At 46.2% G+C, this 17856-nt stretch overlaps 1 protein-coding gene and 1 non-coding gene across 5 annotated transcripts in view; one reads left to right on the forward strand and one right to left on the reverse strand.

Annotated features, from left to right (window-relative positions):
* LOC119382435 (pleiotropic regulator 1) overlaps positions 1–17615 on the forward strand; it is a 115662-nt gene extending 98047 nt beyond the window's left edge. For 3 of the 4 annotated variants that reach the window (XM_049412204.1, XM_037650135.2, XM_037650136.2), the window contains 3 exons: positions 1242–1381; positions 13650–13843; positions 17461–17615. In XM_049412204.1, coding sequence (XP_049268161.1) covers positions 1242–1381; positions 13650–13843; positions 17461–17520 — 394 coding nt within the window. In that variant the 3' untranslated portion in view covers positions 17521–17615. The remainder of the gene's footprint in view (positions 1–1241; positions 1382–13649; positions 13844–17460) is intronic. The other variant, XM_037650137.2, reaches the window with a different exon arrangement.
* Positions 5093–5164, reverse strand: Trnat-ggu (transfer RNA threonine (anticodon GGU)). Its single transcript has one exon. It is a non-coding gene; the product is annotated as a tRNA-Thr (tRNA).
* Positions 17616–17856: the final 241 nt, after the last annotated feature.

Consider the following 17856-nt stretch of genomic DNA (forward strand, 5'->3'; position numbering starts at 1 on the left):
TGTAAATATTTTTGAGAATTAAAACTAGCCATGTGCAAATGGCTCTCTTTTGGCTCAAAGTGGAAGCAACATTGAGTACAGTTAAAAGTCGATCTACTGAAACCTGGTTATCTAACGTAGGAATTTCCATTGCCTGGCAGGTACCGTAGGGTTCAATGTTGTGCTCAACCCGAATTAACGAAACTAACTTAGCACCAGACCAATTTAACAGTGTTTTTTGTGAAATAAATGTGTAAAAAAGGCAATTTCTTTGGAATTTGGACTTGGACAGCTTTTTCATTGAGCGTGCACTCTAACACTATGGCTTTAAAGCATCTAGCCACCCTAGTCACAACCTCTGTTTTACCTTGTTGAATAAAACAGAGGTCCATTATTCCAGACATCGGCGTCCGACTATTCAGTCCATTATTCGGGACATTGTCGTGGCGCCATTGTCTGGAATAATGGACTGAACAGTCAAAAGTGCTCTGACATACCACGTGGTGCTAGGGATGGCATTGGCTTGATTATTGTCCCTGTAAACGCTCTATATCAATTGCAGCATTGGCGCCTGGATTATTTCATTAAATCGGAAAGTTCGTAAAATCAAGAAAAAGATTTTTCAGTCCTTTGAAATTTAATATTGTAATGTAGTGACGTCCAAAAGCTACTGAAGCATTAAATTTGCCTATAACTTGCGCTTGTGCACGGGAAAAGTCAGCGAAGGTGGCCCGGGCATGCAACCTCCCATGTTTCTTTCTTTGTTAGATTGGGAAATTCATAACGGGTTTTGTTTGATCAAGTTTCAACTCTACTACAAATAATGGAAACTGTGGCGACACACTGCACACCCGTTGCTAATACTACGCTAATAAACAGTCGTTATGTTTCATGTTGAGATGCGTCCTTCCATCGACACGGCACCCCACAAAACTATTAAAAAGTGTACTGCGTTTTGACATTAATTGAAGGTCTAGGATTCGCATGCACTCATCGAAAGCAGCCTGTTTGAGTATCCTACTTTGTTCATGTCCTGCCCTGTGAGGCACCATTTATCGCTCTTCATAATAAATAAAAAGTATACATCCTCGTTTGATGGAGGGAAACATGGCTCATTTGAGTCTTTAAAGACAGAATCTTTCCATCACCGAGGCCATCTCAATTTAAGTTCTTCACGGTTGCCTATCCCTTTAAGACTTCTTTTTTTCCTGGCAGTGTCTAGCCATTGCATATTCCAGAAACGTTTGTGTCTCTTTGTGCAGGTACACCTTTGCATCTGGGGGTCCTGACAACATCAAACAGTGGAAGTGCCCTGATGGGAAATTCATCCAGAATCTCTCCGGCCACAATGCAATTGTCAACTGTCTTGGCATGAATGACGATGGTGTCCTTGTGTCTGGAGGTAAGAGTAGAGAAAAGAACCACATGGACGGCAAAAGAGCAAGAGTGTCTTGCTCTTTCGCTGTCCATTTGGTTCTTTGCGCTACTGCATGAATTATATTCTATCAACTAGCCCATCTGACAGTAAATTTACATTATTTGTGAGGCTCCCATGTTAATGATGGCCATAGAGATTCCAAATTGGTCTAAGTGACGGACCTGCACTCTCAAGTTAAACTGTTCTGTCCATCAGGTATTTTATATAACATCCACATTGACTTGAAATTTCATTTGTTGGGCCAAACCTTGTTATAACAAGGTTGTATCACTCATGAAAAACAGGGGAACCTCAATTATACGCCCCCCGGTCTTTTGATGACCTGCATGCTACGACGAATCGGTCCCGGCAAAGCCCTCGCAGGAATAATGTATTGAAAACCTAGATGATATGACACAATTTCATGCCGACCCTGCATCATATGAAGACTCCCTGGTACCGTCCAGGAATAAAATTACATTTTCTTATTACTAGAATCTAACGCACACCAAATTTTTGTGGGATGAAAATAAAAAATTTATCCGAGGGTAACCAGCTTTTTTAATATAAAACTGATGTGCCCCTATGTTGACGATTCGAGACAAAGGGAGAGCCTGACAGTACTGTTGGGTATCGGGTGTCTCAGCTTGCGGTTGCATCTGCGCAGAGCTGATAGATGGAGCGGACAAGGTGACGGTGAGTTAAGACAAATTTATATACATATAAACAGAGGCGTTACATATTTGGCACTGGGGCTGACAGCGTATTTGGCTCGCACTGAGCTGTGACGATGACCCGGGATTTCTTCGTTCGCTGTCCCTGTCTCCCCGCGCAGTTGGTTCTTTTATAGCCCTGGCTGATTCCTTACATCAGCTAGTAGTTCGAAGCCTCCAATCAGGAACCGCCGTTGGTCGCTGGCTGGAATCGGATCCGTGAACGAGAGGGCTTGTCGCACGTTGCGTGAGGAATTGCGGTCGGTTGCGTCAGGCGCACCGCAGGAGTTGCCGTGGGTTGCATGAGACTCCCGCCTTGATTGGCACCTGTTGCATCGCTGGTGTTGACGTTGATTGCATCAGACAGTGTATCAATGTTGATGCCACTTGCGTCAGACGTTTCACCAGCTTGAATGCCTTGCCGAAGAAGTTTGGGTTGGGAGCCCTGACATAACAGTACGCCCTCTTAGAATGGAAAAAACATGGCTGATCCCTCCATCATAGGAATCGGTATATTACGATAGTGAAACGTGTCTACACAGAAGTAGTGCTTATCGTGTAGTGATATATGAGAGCTTGTACAATGTCTATTCGTGTTTGGCACCGATTGGCGTGGATGCACCCATGTGGCCGCCTAGTTCGTAGAGGTTTTTAGCTTGAGCTCAAACGCGTGCGTCCCGCTGGCCTCTGTTTCGCTCCACCAAGGCACGACATTCGCCCATCGAAATCGTGTCCTTTCTGCAACGCGTATTGCAGCAGTTTTGTTAGCCGGTGCTCTCGCGATCGAAGTAGTTGGCGGCGGAGAAATCCCGTTGGTGCATGTGGAAGTTGCACTACTCCAATGAGCCGGCGCACGCTGACACGAAGTGAAAGGCAAAGAACGTAACTGCGTCTAGGGTGCCTCGGCAACACCAGTGCGGCCAGTGTCCCTCGCTAGTATCGAGACGCTTTAACCATCACCTGCGATATCGCGCGCTGAGTAAGCGCTAGTGTGTGCGTTCCAATACTCACCGTAGACAGCCAAATAGACAGCAGTGGACAGTGGCCATCTTAAGTCCCATTCCAATTCTCACGTAGCCGACAAAATAGACAGCTTTGAGAAGACAGCATCGGAGACAAAAACGATGCAGGCTACTTTGCTGTCCAAACAAGATGGCGGCTCAGCGAAATGCTCGTGTAGCTCGGATCTCGCCGGTATGGTTGTCTCTACTCCAGTAGGCGCTTTTCCGGGCGCTCAATTTAAGCTGCGTTAAATTTTCGAAGGTGTGAACACGAAATAGGCTAAAGGAAGGACATTTACGTTTGTTTTTCTTAGCTTTCTCTTCTCGACACGAGGTGGCATCACGTCGCGTAGGTGTCTTCTAGACGCGTTCCATTTCTCAGACAACATGGGCTCGATGCTGTCTTCTAAGCTGTCACCGTAGACTGTCTACGATGCTGTCCAGAATTGGATCACTGCTAGTAAGTGTCGATCGTGACGCATTACTTCTTTCACCTCTCACAGACGGCGGCACCGCCCCGCTCCGCCCTGCCTACCATCACCGCCAACGGAGAACACCGTGCAAGAGAGAATGTGTGAAAGATATAAGGCGCGTTCGTGAAGTGTCCAGCATCTGCCAGGTAGCTTAGTTGGTTTAGCGTCGGGCGCTTACCGTCGCGGCCGCAATGTCGTGGGTTCGATTCCCAGCGGCTGATCTTTTTCTTGGTTTTTTTCTTTTTCACCCTTTGGCGTCCATTTTATGACCGTCATATCCTGTAACGGAAGTACTTGGTGGACCCCAGCATAAAACACTTCCGTGTTAAAGTTTATTTCCCTGGCAGATCATTTTCCACTGTGATCTAGTTTTCTTGGCTTCAAGATCACTTCTGGATACTCCTTGATCGTGTGCATGTTCCAGGGTTGTTACCTAGACAACCTCGATTCTACACGAAGTAGCTTAAGCTCATCGGCGAGCTTGTCTTTGACATTTGGATATTTCCACGTTTTCGGCCCATGGAAACTTTTTCCTAGTTGAAATGCAGTTTAACATCTCCTCCCTTTGCTTGCGCTACTCAGTTACAGGCCTCAAGCACGTAAAAAAGACGTGCCACTTCTATCTTCAGCGTTCAAAATGTCTTTCCTTTGATGTGAGCGTTCATAATTAAGGTGGCACATTACCAGTTGCACTTCGTTAGGAACAAATATGAGGCACACAAGTCTCAGTCGTGCACGAAATCATCCTATGCAGACTCTCAACAAAATGTGCTCCGTCACCATTTTGTCATGGTGTGCATCAGCGGGATTTTTCAAGGGTACTTGTTTTCACACTTCTGCGAGTTATCTTGTGCCAGACATTTTGAAAACACGGGCGATGAGCGCTTTCAAAACAATTGAGTGTTATCACTTAATTGCAACAAATGCACATTGCTTTTTCAACATGCTTTCCCGATTGTTTTCACTGTACTATCACCTACTGATGACGTGAGTTCCGAAAGAAATATGTAGCTGCAAGCCATGAAAAGCGTTGCGAAGCTTTCGTAAGCTTTCGTCGATGTGCCTGATTCCCAGCTATGGCATAGTTGCAACAGTCAACATGGCCTAAGCCTAACAGTGCAGCGTGGGGAACAACCTCAATACGCAGTGCACTGAGGGACACAAAAGTGATGGTTCTCACTTTGCTGTCGTCAACTGCAACAGGTGACACCACAGTGCTATGTTCAAGAGTGCCGTGGGGACACAAAAGATTGCTCAAAGCCAAACCTACAACTGCACAAGGAACACAGATACCGCCGACAATCACACGTGTGGACAGCCCTCCTTCCATAACTAGTCTGGCAAGAAGGTCGTGGTCCATCTGGCTTTTGCTTGGTGGCCAAATGTTACAGTAAAACCTCGATTTTCATGAGAACTAGCAGACAGTAATGCCAAGGAATGTATAGGAGATGTTATTTGTAGTAATTGGGATATAAATGTGAAGAAAGTAAAGTGGACGAAAAGATAACCTGCCGCCGGCAGGGACCGAACCTGCGACCTTCGAATAACCTGTCCGATGCTCTACCACTGAGCTACAGCGGTGGTCATCCCCTCGTCCACTTTATAGGGTATATGTGTGCATTTAAACCTAGGAGTGTAGCCAGCGCCGATCGCAGCCATGGCGGCGAGTGTGGGACACTCTTTTTCTGCCTTTTGGTGTCACATAGCACGTGATATTTTTACGAGCTGACAGCTGACCAATAATCCCTCGCATACTACCTGAAGGCATTAGGCATTAAGTCTGCCAGAACGAGACCCTTGCTATGAATGAAGCAAAGAAGATGGCTTTTAAGGGCTCGTTTTTTCTTTGTTAGACACAATATTAATGAGAGCTAGCAGACAATTATGCCAAGGAAAACCTCAGTGATACAAATCTTGTGGGGTCACTAAAAATATTCATATCATCAGAAATTTGTATCACCAGAAACATGGAAAATTAGTATGTGACAAAAGAAAGCTGGCGCACGTTTTCATTGTTTCTCAGGGCTGCAGCAGTGTCACGAACAGCTCTGAGTGATTGGCAGTGAAGTTTTTAGACATCTGTAACAACTAGTAGCCCCTTCCTAATCTTTGTACGCTTTTCAGCATAACACATAGCACTGCGGCAAAAGTGAGTTAAGGAGCGCTTTGCACGCGATAGATGAAGGCCGCTTTCCTTCGTTGTTATTAAGTCGAATCCCGCTATAACAAGTATGGCTACAAGGCGATTTCCACCGCAATGAATGATTTTTGATTCCCCGTCAGCTGCCCATAGAAAACAATGCGAAAAATGTCTCGTCACAACGAACGCTTTTTCTGGGTATTTCCGCTTGAACGAAGTTTTCGCGAGTGCCACCACATAAGTACAAGGAGCTTGCCTAGGATTGCCGTGACATTCCGCTAGAAACTCGACCATTTCTTGTTGCTAGAGCCATGCCGCTGCATTGCAAGGCCCATGTCTTCATCAGAGACATGCCACCACACGCACATTCCGGTAAATTTTTCGCCATTGAGATGCTCGGCGACAAATTGTCCATCTGCCATATCATGCTGCCAGCGGGTTTGATGCGCGTGTGGGCCGCAGAAGAATCGTTCTTCAAGAACTCCCGCCATGTTTTTGACATAGGACTCAAAACAAAACTACTGCTCATCACAAGCCCTGCGATCGTGAATGACATCCACGGCGTTTTGAAGGCACACGCACGGCCAGCGCGCACCTATTCCAAGCGTAACTGCATTCTGCCGTGACTGCTGCAAACACAAATGCAATCGTGTCGACGCAGTCATGGGTGACCACGAAAGTATGTGCACCGACTTGAAGCAATGCTGTGGTCAAAACGACGGTAGATGCAATCACAGATAGCAACAACGCAGTTCTGACGGCATGCGCACGGCCAGCGCGCACGGATTGAAAACAGAACTACCATTTGCCGCAACCACTGTGCAGAAAACCGCGGTTGCTATCGTGGCTATCATCGATAGCGAATAAGCTCAAGTACGCAGCTAACACATTGGAAGAAAGATTAAGGGCAATAAAGTTATAAAACATCACGAAGCCTTTCGGCTTTCCTTTCGCTCGCTTATGACTGTGGTAATGCGGAGCTTCGGCTCTTCGTTTTCATTTAGCCTGTGGCGAACTTTGGCATGCTCCTTCATGGCGCTACGCGATCGGCATGCTTCGAGGGTGGCCTGCATATCGTATTTACTCGTGTGTAACCCACGTGTATAACTCGCGTATTGACACAAGCTGCCTTCCTTACATTACCGTAAAGCCAACTTGCACACCGAAATTAGCTTATAACTCGCACCCTGAATTTAGCACTAAATTTTCTGCATATTTTGTGCGTGTTATACGTGAGAAAATACATTCACTCAGTGTGTGGCCAAGTACGCCTGAGTTAGCGAGAGTTCAATGCAAAAGACAATGCATGCGCTTGCCGGGACCAAAAGACGAATCATAATTGTCAGATGTTCCTAACTTTTGTGGTCTATACATGAAATTTCGTTGCAGCGGGATTTGACTGTATTTTCTTATCGCGGTGCTGTTGGGTATGTTTTTCGGGAGATTTACGGTCGTGCACGCACAATCGTAGAGTTGGCAGGTGTGTGCGTCCTCAACATTCGTGCATGTTGGTGTTGTGAGAGCTAGCTTCTTCGCCAAGACCGTTCGATTCCTCTTTCGGTCTTCGTCCACCTTTCATAGGATGTCTGATGCACGAGGACATGGCTTGCACCGACGTGGCAGGCACGTGTAAAAACAGCAGTAGCATGCGTCGACACATTATTAAAAAAAAAGTGTGGGACGCCAATGCCATCTGTAAGTGAAACGCGAAGGCACACAAAGGCACATTAGAGCCTCCAAGATCCGCGCGCACAATGTCGGAGGCTACAACACGTCGCTGAAGGTTTATGCTGACAAACTGGTGGCACAGCGCCGGGCGGATGTATCGGCCCCCCGAAACGCACCACGAAAGCGCGGACAATTTAGAGTTGGTCCTTCTAGTGCGCCAGCGAACGCCGGTTGTGGTCCACGTCAGAGCCGAGAGTCGATAACACAAACGAAATACATTCTCAGTTAAAGGGACTGTCTACCACTCCGAAAAATTTTTCTGATTGTGGTGAAAATGAGAAGATCGTTCGTCACATCGGCGGCAACAAGGATGCTTTTGCCCCATCAAAAAAGGAATTATATTTTTAATTTGATCTTGAAAATCAAGAAAGAATGACCGCTAGCATCACCCAATGGCGATGTGGTTTAATCCACTGGTATGACAGAAATCCTCGCAGGTAGACTCAAACATGTATATCTTGAAATTGTATTTTACGCACTTGAGGCACCTTTCGGTTGCGTCAGAGAGTAATTTTTTGCCTTGTTTTTTTCTGACGTATCCAAAAAGGTGCTTGGTGGCGCTGCTTGTGGCGCCGTCTTCGATTTCTTCTGCTTCAACTCATGCGCTATGCCATGTGGCTCTCCGCGCTGGTCGTACTGTGCTGCTGTATTGTTGTTAGGATGTCTCACATGTGCTGCGCTGTGAAGGCGTGCATATATTGTCTCTTTCTGATGAATCGGTTTGGATTGTGGCAGTAGTGCTAAAATAAATGCATAGACTGCGATTACAGCAAAACAAGTGTTCTGTAATCGTATAATAAGGCTTCATTTAACCGCTAGCGTGCTGAAAACGACTGTTACATTCATTACAATAGTGTTCAGCGAAAATAGAGTAATCCTACAGAAATCACGTGTTTTCGGTTTTAATTTTTACCGGCACTACAATTGTCATCGTGTCCACCAACCAGTGTTGTGGGCATGTTTCACGCCAATGGAACAAGACCGAACGCAGATAGAGAAATTCTGTTTTAAAAATTTCTACTCACTTTCTAGAGAAACCGCTGCAAGGTTGAACACTTCAGACGGTATGCTTTCTATTGCGGTACAAAACAGAAAAGCAATGAAGGACGGTAGACAGTCCTTTTAAGGCAGTACAAACATCACAAACACATGCACACTCAGCTGATACCAGTTACAACTTCACAATATAACTCAGGTGGTGTTAACAAAATGGGAACTAAACGAACAGATCACGCACTACAAATGCAATCTCATGCATTACAACTATTCAAGAACAGTTAAAGTCCTGAATATTCAACGGTGTATCCAGTCCACAATTCTCGGACGGTACTTGAATGCTTCTCTTCTAGGAAACACTCACGCCAACTCCAGCGCTGTCGGTCATTGCTCCTTCCGTCGTCGTAACTTGTCATGACTCACATGGCGTCGTCAACCAATTCTTCCAGATCGACGATCGACAGACCGCACATCATCATAAACACGTCTTATTTGGTTGATGGAGCCAAACTCAGCATAACTTCACCATCTCCGGACTGACTGTCCCATTCAGTCGTCGGTGCACGCTTTTATCCCTTCTCCCCCGTGTTCCGGAAGTGTCGGGAGGGTTCTTTGGCGTGCAGTACAGCCAAGGCTAAGGAACGTTCGAGATTTTTGTCACCGGTTCTACTCGCGGCGGCGTCGCTCGGCGTTGCATTGTGCTTTCCCTCTAGATGATTCCAGGCTTTACCGGGCATTTGATCTGGTTGTCTGCGTCTGGCTCGAGTGGGTGAGGGGGAGCGCCATGCCAGCGTCTTTTTAATACTTGTTTTAGATGCGAAGCATCTTAAAGTGGCAGCATGTCCTGCGGCGTCGTCGGCGTCCGCACTCACTCTGCGCATGCACAGCTCTCCTCCTTCCCTCTCTCCAACAGCTGCACGTTATTCTCTCCACTTCTCTCCTGCTACCTGCTTGCGCTTCTGCGTTCTCGCTTCTGCTCTCGCGGCACATGCGCTACTCTCCTCCTCTAGTCTCCTCTCCTTCAAGCATGAATATAAAGCGGGTAGAGTGCTGCGCGCGTTCAGCGCTTGCTTCGGTTCACTCTGCTTGACTCCGTTGATGCTTCCAATGAAGTGTGATGGTCCGATGAAGTGTGATGCAGGCTCGACATGCCGAAATTCTCTCCTGCACAACGCCGCGATGAGCGTCAGCGCATGCGCGTCCCCTCTCTCTCCTCTCCTACGCTGCCCCCCTCTCGCGCGCCTGTCGACCGTGTTCCTCGCTCGCCCTGTGAGAATTAACAGCCAGGCTAGAGGGAAGACACGACGCGCGTAGCGTTCCTCTTCGCGTTCCACGACACGAGGTTGGTAGCATGCCTGAGGTCGGTAGCATGCCCAACGAACGCCAACGGAACGCGATCGTGCAAGTGCTCCGGCTTCGCATCGCCTCATGGGCCCCTTTAGCGGGAGATGGTGTAATTTTTTTTCGTTGTTCGCGCTTCTTGGGCGAGCGGCCGGCGCCGTGCTATCTCGCTGCCGTTTGAGAGCAGCCGTGCGCGTGCTTTATTGACGCGCTCGTTTGTGAAAAGTGCGCATGCCTGTTCTTGGGTTCCTGCGCCTGGATGTGATTGCCACGTCTTCCACAACAGTGTGGGCAGCACCTGTTCATACCTGCGCGGTAGCGCACGTTCATATAAAACGTTGTGGGGTGAAAATCGGTTCGCAACAGCTGTACTCAATTACATTGCAGGCCAATGAGCCTTGGCCGGGACCAAAAAAAAAAAATTCGTACGATCCATAATCGTATCACTGTGGTTTTACTGTATTTCACAAATTTTCAACTTGTCAGAAACTGCCTTTGCATCTAAGGGAAAAGAATAAACAAACAGACATTATTTTAACACTGTTTTTTTAACTTGCACTACATGCACCATCTACCAATGTGTATAAGAAAAGTTTCTGGTGCCGAAAAATCTCGGAGGCCATAAGGTGGAGGAGATCTCGGAGGCCATAAGGTGGAGGGACTAGGTGGAGGGACAGTTTGTATCGCTGCCTGTCCGCTCTCGTCTTTTTCACCTTTCTCCCCTCTCTTTGTTCATAACTGTCATGCTTGCTGCGTTGTGCATGTGGTTCAGGCCCAGAAGAATTCTAACCAGCCCCTTGGATTGCCAGAGTGTGAGAGTAGTCCTTGTTGTTACACAGCTTGGAGTAAGGTTGAACCAGCACCTCCTCTATCTTTCTGTGCCTGGGCAAAGAAGGGGAGCGCAATGGGAACCGGCTGTCGGCGTTAGTGCAGCTTTGAGCCGCTAGGCGCCGCCACCGTAGTAGACCCGCAGTCACGTCGTCGCTTGCGTAAACTAATGCCATGGCTGCATTCGAAGCTGCTATATGGTTCAGTTTTTGGCTGTATTCGCGTTGTTTAAAGTATAATGAAAACTTGTAATCGGGAATCATGATGCACTTGTTCTGGGCAACCAGCCCATTTCAAAGGCATGTGTTGTTCGTGCCTATTTGATCGAGACGTTCGCACGTCATCTGCTAGGCCGATTCGAGAGAGCCATGCCAGAGATGCGGGGGAGATTGTTTTGTCAACATTATGCTAGCTTGACAGAGTCGGTTTTTGACTGTCTGAAAGTGAATTTTTGAAAGCAGCATTTGCCAGGAGCTAATACTGAAAGCTTGGGCGCTTAAAGTTGCTTGCTGCAGTCTGCTGGTGTAGCACACTACACGCAAGCCTGGAGTCCATGTGCTAAATAGCACGAAATGTCACTAGAATGCTTCCAGGGATATAAGTCATCACCCGTTTCCTTCGTAAAGCTTTTGAGAATTACATATGTTGTCACTGAGAGAAAGCAACAGCTGGTGCCAGAAAATGAGGAACTATGCCAAGTGATTCCACAATTTCAGAGCTTAAACCAGTTAAATCTGTTGGTACGAAAAACAAACAAAAACAGCTGCATATGCCGCGTGCTTCCTGCAGCATTGGCCAATGTGCGTGAACAGACGCTGTTGTTCAAGTCTGAAGTCATAGTGCCGGCTCTCTGTGATAGGCGTGAAAAATGCAGCCTGTTGTCAGTTGCTTGAGCTCATCTTCGTATTTGTCGACGGATTGTTGTACCCTAAGTATCTGGCTCCTCAGCTATCTTTCTTTTCTCTTCCATTTGGCCTTTTCGGTAGTGAGCAAAGTAGAGGCCGAATGGCTGTCGGCCTGGATGCTTTTGTCGCATGAGGCAGCCTGCTTGTCCTTGTGCACGCATTCATTGTGACACTGTGCAAGATGATTGTCGGTTGTTTCGCCGGTAACGCATGTGGTGTCCATGGGCTCCGATTCTTCGGCTTTGGGATCTAATTTCAGCGCTACACATGAAAGCGATCGCGAGGCAGTGTTGCTACTGGTACATGCATTCGTTCACTGTTCGGGCGCAGTACAGTCATGTTTAGTGATACTTGCCATATTTGGTTCAGTTACCTTGGGCTGCAAACGTAAGGGTAGTCTGCAAAGACTGACACTCTATATATAATGAAATATTTGAGTCGTAAATGACGGCTACATATCTTAGTGTAGATTGAAGATGTATTAGGAGACCAATTATCCCGCCTAATTACTGCAAGCCACCTCTCCTGAACACAAGCGGCAGCTGGAATTTCATGGAACAACAGCTGAACAGTATATAAAGGCGAAAGCCTTAGGTGGCTCATCAAACGCGAAAACTGACCGTCAGCGGTGTCAACACGAGTGATGCAAGAAATAATCATTACGTGATGACGTCATCATATGACGTCACAGATTATAAAATTTTGTGACAACATCGTGACATCACATAACGTGACGTCGTCATATTATATCTTCACTTGGCCAAAATGGGCTGTTCACGGAGGTAGTGTATAACCAGCTGAGGTACAGAAAACTTGCAGTGCCTCTGATCCTTAAGGCAGGGGCGTAGGCAGAAATTTTTTTTCAGGGGGGCACAGTCCCGGTGTGCCACCCCCTGGCTATGCCACTGCCTTGAGGTTGTAAGAAAACCATGTTTCATGCAGAAATATCTCGGAGGGAGGCAAGGGATGTTCAATACATTGACTGGGAAGAAATTTCGCCTTTCAGTCTTCTTAGGTGAATTCCAAACGGATCCTGTGAGCAGATTTTCTTTTCTCTATCAATAAAGGGAAATAAATAAAGGCAATTGTGACTTCTTTCCGTTCCATCTGCAGAGTGGAACGCAGCAGTATGACATAATAAGGCATGCGAATGACGTGGTTGCAGTAGCCTGAAATAGAAAGTAAAATGTGAATGCTATCAAACCCGAATGCAAGTACTGAATTGGCAGCACGGCCTGAGAGACTGTCTGCGGAGTGCGTACAGTGGGGATGGAAAAAAACACGAACATGTGGCATCTACATTGCTGTTTAACATTTCTGTTCAAGTAGTTGTAGCCTGGATGATTGATGAAAAGGCGGAGCCATCCATTATACAATCAAAGACCACCTGGCATCTTTTTATTGCCAACACGGTCAGAGCAAGATGAAGACTTTCTTTCCATACCCCTGTAGCCGTTAAAGCCTGCGAGAAGCACAAATGCAACTAAACTCAGATGCAAACACGAATTCATGAGCTTCATAATACGTGCGACCATTCAGTGCCAGCCTATCATAGTCTACTCACAGCGCCACCACGCGGCAGCGGCGAGCGGAGGCGGAGCACGCGCTCGACGGCCCGAGGAGAGTGTTCGCCCAGGCACTGAAAAAATGGAGGAGGCGCTGGGTTGAACACTTGCTGGCCCACTCATTGAAGACTGGGCATTTGCAAAGATGGGGCACTGTGTAATGCTAGCGCATTTGTAAACATGATGCACTCTGCCTTTGCATCTGTAGCTGGTGCGCTATGAGTCTGTGCATTTTTCCGTAGCGTGTGTTTTTCTAGTGCCCTAAAATCATGTTTTCCAAATAGCAGCAACTTGCCCAAGAAGTTTTGCCAAGTAAATAGTTAGACCCCAAGTGTTTTATTGCCTTATGCAAACCAGTGAATGTGGCCTTGTTTGTAAAATTTGGGTGACAACAAGTATCATGTGTAATGATATTTTGTTTATGTTGATAGAATATTTTTGCAGGTGGCTGTGGTGCTGCTGTTTTACTTGAATATTTGCAGACTCCTAGTTGCCTAGTCCTTTTTTTTATCTGCAGCAGCCTTGACCGATGGTTTGGTGGATGATGTGTTGATCAAATCCAGGGGACAATGGAACACTGTTCTTCTGGGATTGGCGCACGGGCTACAACTTCCAGCGACTCCAAGCACCCGTGCAGCCTGGCTCCATTGACAGTGAGGCGGGCATTTTCGCCTGTGGATTCGACCAGAGTGGCAGCCGCCTCATCACAGCTGAGGCTGACAAAACTGTGAAAATATTCCGGGAAGATGACACCGCTGTATGTGGTTTTTTTTTGTTACATTTTCTTTAGTGTTTCATTCGATAGTGTTTTGTTAGTTTATAGTAGGAAAGCTATGGGACTCCTTGTCAGAAGAAAAATCCTACCTCTGGCTGCAACAAAAGCCCTAATGCATAGCCACAGTAAAAATTCAATGATACAAATCCCTCGGGGCCGTACGAAATATTTGTATAATTCTAAATTCGAATGATCCGAAACAAGCCAACTTGTACATAAAGAAGGAACAGACATTATTAGGTTCAACTTCCACACGAAAAGTCCAGAGTGCCTGATCTTTCACATTTTTCTGCTCTCAGTGTCTGAGATAGGCATCGTTTAAAATGAATAAAAACTGGAACGATTTAATCCCTCACAGTACCAGCACTTTTAGAGGAGACGCGGGACGAAATTGCGAAGAACATGAAAGAAATCTATTTCACGAAAGCATGTCTCTCGACATCTGCATTGCCTAATCCAGTGGTTCTCAGCCATGGATGTTTCGGGAGACCCCTTGTGGACCGGTGGAAGTGGTGAGGGACCCCTTGCAGCGAGTTAAAGTGGGCATCCTAAAAATTGCCGCAATATGCAGCATGAAATACTAGGTGCCTTTTATTTCTACCTGGCAAAGAACGGTCAAACGAAAGTGCCACGCCAATTTGATCTCCACAACCTGCTGATTAGTTGCACGGTCTGCAGCCACATTCAACCTGTTTCTAGCTGCATTTGCTTTTCAAGTATGCAAGCCTGGAAAAAGCGTGCTATGCATATGTCGTAGAAAATTGCAACAAAAGCTTTACAGCCATCTCATGGAGAAAGGGAAGCATGAGTCAGCTTCGCTGCAATGCAAAAGTGTTATGTGGTGAAGCATACCAAAAATCGGAAAGGGCGGCTGTGACTGTGGCTTCAACAGCTCTGCTAAGGAGGCAGGACGACCCGGACACGTATCTCGCGGAGGCAAGTCTGTACACAGCAACACCAAGCCCCACTTTCGCCACGGTCGTGACAAATGGGGAATGCACGATCGCTGCTGCATCATTACACACCTCATCCATCGCAACGGCGGAAGCCGCGGCTGTCGCCTTGGCCATACGAGCCGCCGAAGCCAAGGAACAATTGACATATATGCTCACAGACTCGCAGGAAGCATGCCACCTATAGCTGCGGGGAGTCCCTCAGGCCAGCGTCCTGCGCATCCTGGGACCGACCCTCATACAGGACCATGGAATAACCTGGTGCCCAGCACATGCCGGAGTGGACTGCAACGAATGGGTGGACCGTCTGGCTCGAGACATGACAGGCCGAGCCGCGGAGCACTCCACCCCAACAAACGCCCCCACACCCGGCACACCATGAGAAATTCTAGAGGTCCAGAGGCTCGGACGAAGATCCAAGGCTCCTCCCCATCCCCAAGCTCAAAAGGGGCCAGGTGAGGGACTGGCGCCAATTACAGATAAACACATTTCCTCACTTGCAAAGGCCCGGCGGGCCGCTGAAGCCAATGGGGCCCTGGAAAAGGGACCCTACCCGTATGCACCAGGACTATCCATGTGGATTAATAAAATTGTTCTCCAAAAAACACCTTTTCTTTCCCCCGAGCATGGGTTTCACGAACTGAGCTCCCAAAAATAGCTTTTCGCGGACCCCCATTTGAGAACAACTGGCCTAATCTATGCCATACCAAAACGATTTTGCTGACTATGCTTTCTAAGTACCTAAAAGAAATCGTTTTGTCAGCATGGACAGCGAAAATTGAGCTCACGATTGCACAACAAATTCTGGCGATAATGGAGTGAGCTCTCATTGTGTCACTGGGCTTTTTAAGGTACAGTTAGAAAGCTCAGTGTCACATTTCCGTTTCCGCCCTCTTTGCCTACAATTGCCGTGCAGGAAAAAGGCAAGCAAAGGAGCAGCTGGTCTGACAAAGTTTGTGATGCATGTGCTGCCAGCATGCCGAGAGAGACACTGCTGCTACCGGTAAAGGCCTCAGTACAAGAATCGTGATTTCTCTACTAGTGTCTTGAAAAACACTTAGTTGCCTACCGCTATCAGCTGGGAAAAATGTCGCCTAATACAGCAAAAGCTTGTCAATTTGACACTTGTTAATTTAGAAAATTAGATAATTTGGACGCGTTCTCCAGTCCTGGCCAGTATATTTATTGCATACTGGCATAAAACTCTCATTGATTTTGTCATATTTGGCCACAACTCGGTTAATTCGGACGATACTTGGAGTGCGCCGAGCATGAAGCGCCGCAAATGTGCAACGCAAGCGAATGAAAACGATACCATGTTCGCAGACAGCCAAAACGTCCGCCAGCGTACAGAAAAGTGTGGTCGCCATCCACCATCGTGTTGTTGGTAAGGTATGGGTTCTGAGCATGTTTCGAATTAAGACAAGGGGTCTTGACTTGCATTCACACTGTGAATGAATTCGCAAATGATGAAAACTACAGCTTTTGCACTGCTCTTATGGAAAATAATTACTGGATTTGCGTATTCATCAAGAAAATAAAAGTGCATTGATGTATAGACATTTATTTATTGCTTCCTTGGTATGTTCGATAATTCAGCATTCGATTAATTCAGATAGTTTTTCCGGTCCCATGAAATTGAATTAATGAGCTTTTACTGTATTTGCATAAATTCCATAAACAAAATGTTTAATAATTATGAACAAACTAAATCAAATTTCGATCTTTCTGTTCTCTCCTGTGACATTAACCCGACACAGTTTCTACATCACAATAAGGTGAAGTATATTTAAAGGGACACTAAAGAGCAAAACGATTTTTCTCGCATTAGTAAAGTAGTATTTCACGATACCAAAACCACCACGCTTTCTGCGCAAAGACGCTTAATAAACAAGAAAACGCGCAAAAAAAAATACAGGTGGCAACGCCACCTTGGAATTCCCGCACCATTTGCCGTGACGTCACATATTTTTGATGGCGCCTGCTTGGGCCTACGTAGTTCCTAATCGGTTAAATCGAAGTACATTGTCCTCTGAGGGGGCCAGAGACTTGACATAACGAGTTTGTGGAAATTTCGTCGAGCCAGTGGCTCCAAAATACGTTAAATGCTTTTTGAGACCTTTTACGTCACGAATTACAAAGTTTGGCACGAAATTTAAAAATGAAACTTTGAACTTGGTTTTCTCCTCTAATAATAAACCTATGGTGGTGAAATAAACTACACAAGAGTTCTCCGAGCACACTTTATCAATCTAAATCAATTCATTGTTTCTCTTTAGTGTCCCTTTAAGCCTCTTTATATAAGTTTAGACAAACTTATACGGACTTTCTTGGGTACAAGAGTTGTTACCAAAGGTTTTGGCTTGTAATCTATTATTGAAAGTAAAATAGATAACTCCAATAAATAATTTTACCAGAAACACTTTGGAGGAGCCACACGTGCTGACTAATGTGCGGCATTAAGGTGCTAAACAGCTTTGCATGTCATGAGCTGGCTGTTGCTTTCAGTGAAGGCACGAGTCATGTTGCTGTTGTGGTAATGTTTAAGAGGACTTTTTTTGTGTGTGATACTCGCATCAGCAGCACCGCATATGCACACTGCAATATTGAGAAAACATGAGTAACATTATCTGTCTTTTGTTTCAGACTGAGGAAACCCACCCAATCAATTGGAAACCAGACATCACAAAACGAAGACGGTTTTAATGTTGTCCTCATTGTTCCATCATCATCTCAGTCTTTTGCTGTGGCACAAACATGTCATATGAGGGTGTGTAATAAAATGCGGATGCACTGTGTAACCTGTGTATGCGTCCAACGCTTTAAGGGATACTGAACAAAATTTTAGCCACCAAGATTTTCAGCCAAATCAATAGATTCGGTGCTGAAATGGGTAGACACGACCTTCATTTCATTCAGCGGAAAATAATTACTTTAATGCGTTTTTCACAAACTAACACATCTGGCAGCTATGTAGTTTGCATATAGCAATATGCTAACGCTCTGTCACATGGCTTTTTTATATTTCATGGGCTTTATTTG

Source organism: Rhipicephalus sanguineus, chromosome 2 (assembly GCF_013339695.2).
Source record: "Rhipicephalus sanguineus isolate Rsan-2018 chromosome 2, BIME_Rsan_1.4, whole genome shotgun sequence".
Lineage (NCBI taxonomy): Eukaryota > Metazoa > Arthropoda > Arachnida > Ixodida > Ixodidae > Rhipicephalus > Rhipicephalus sanguineus.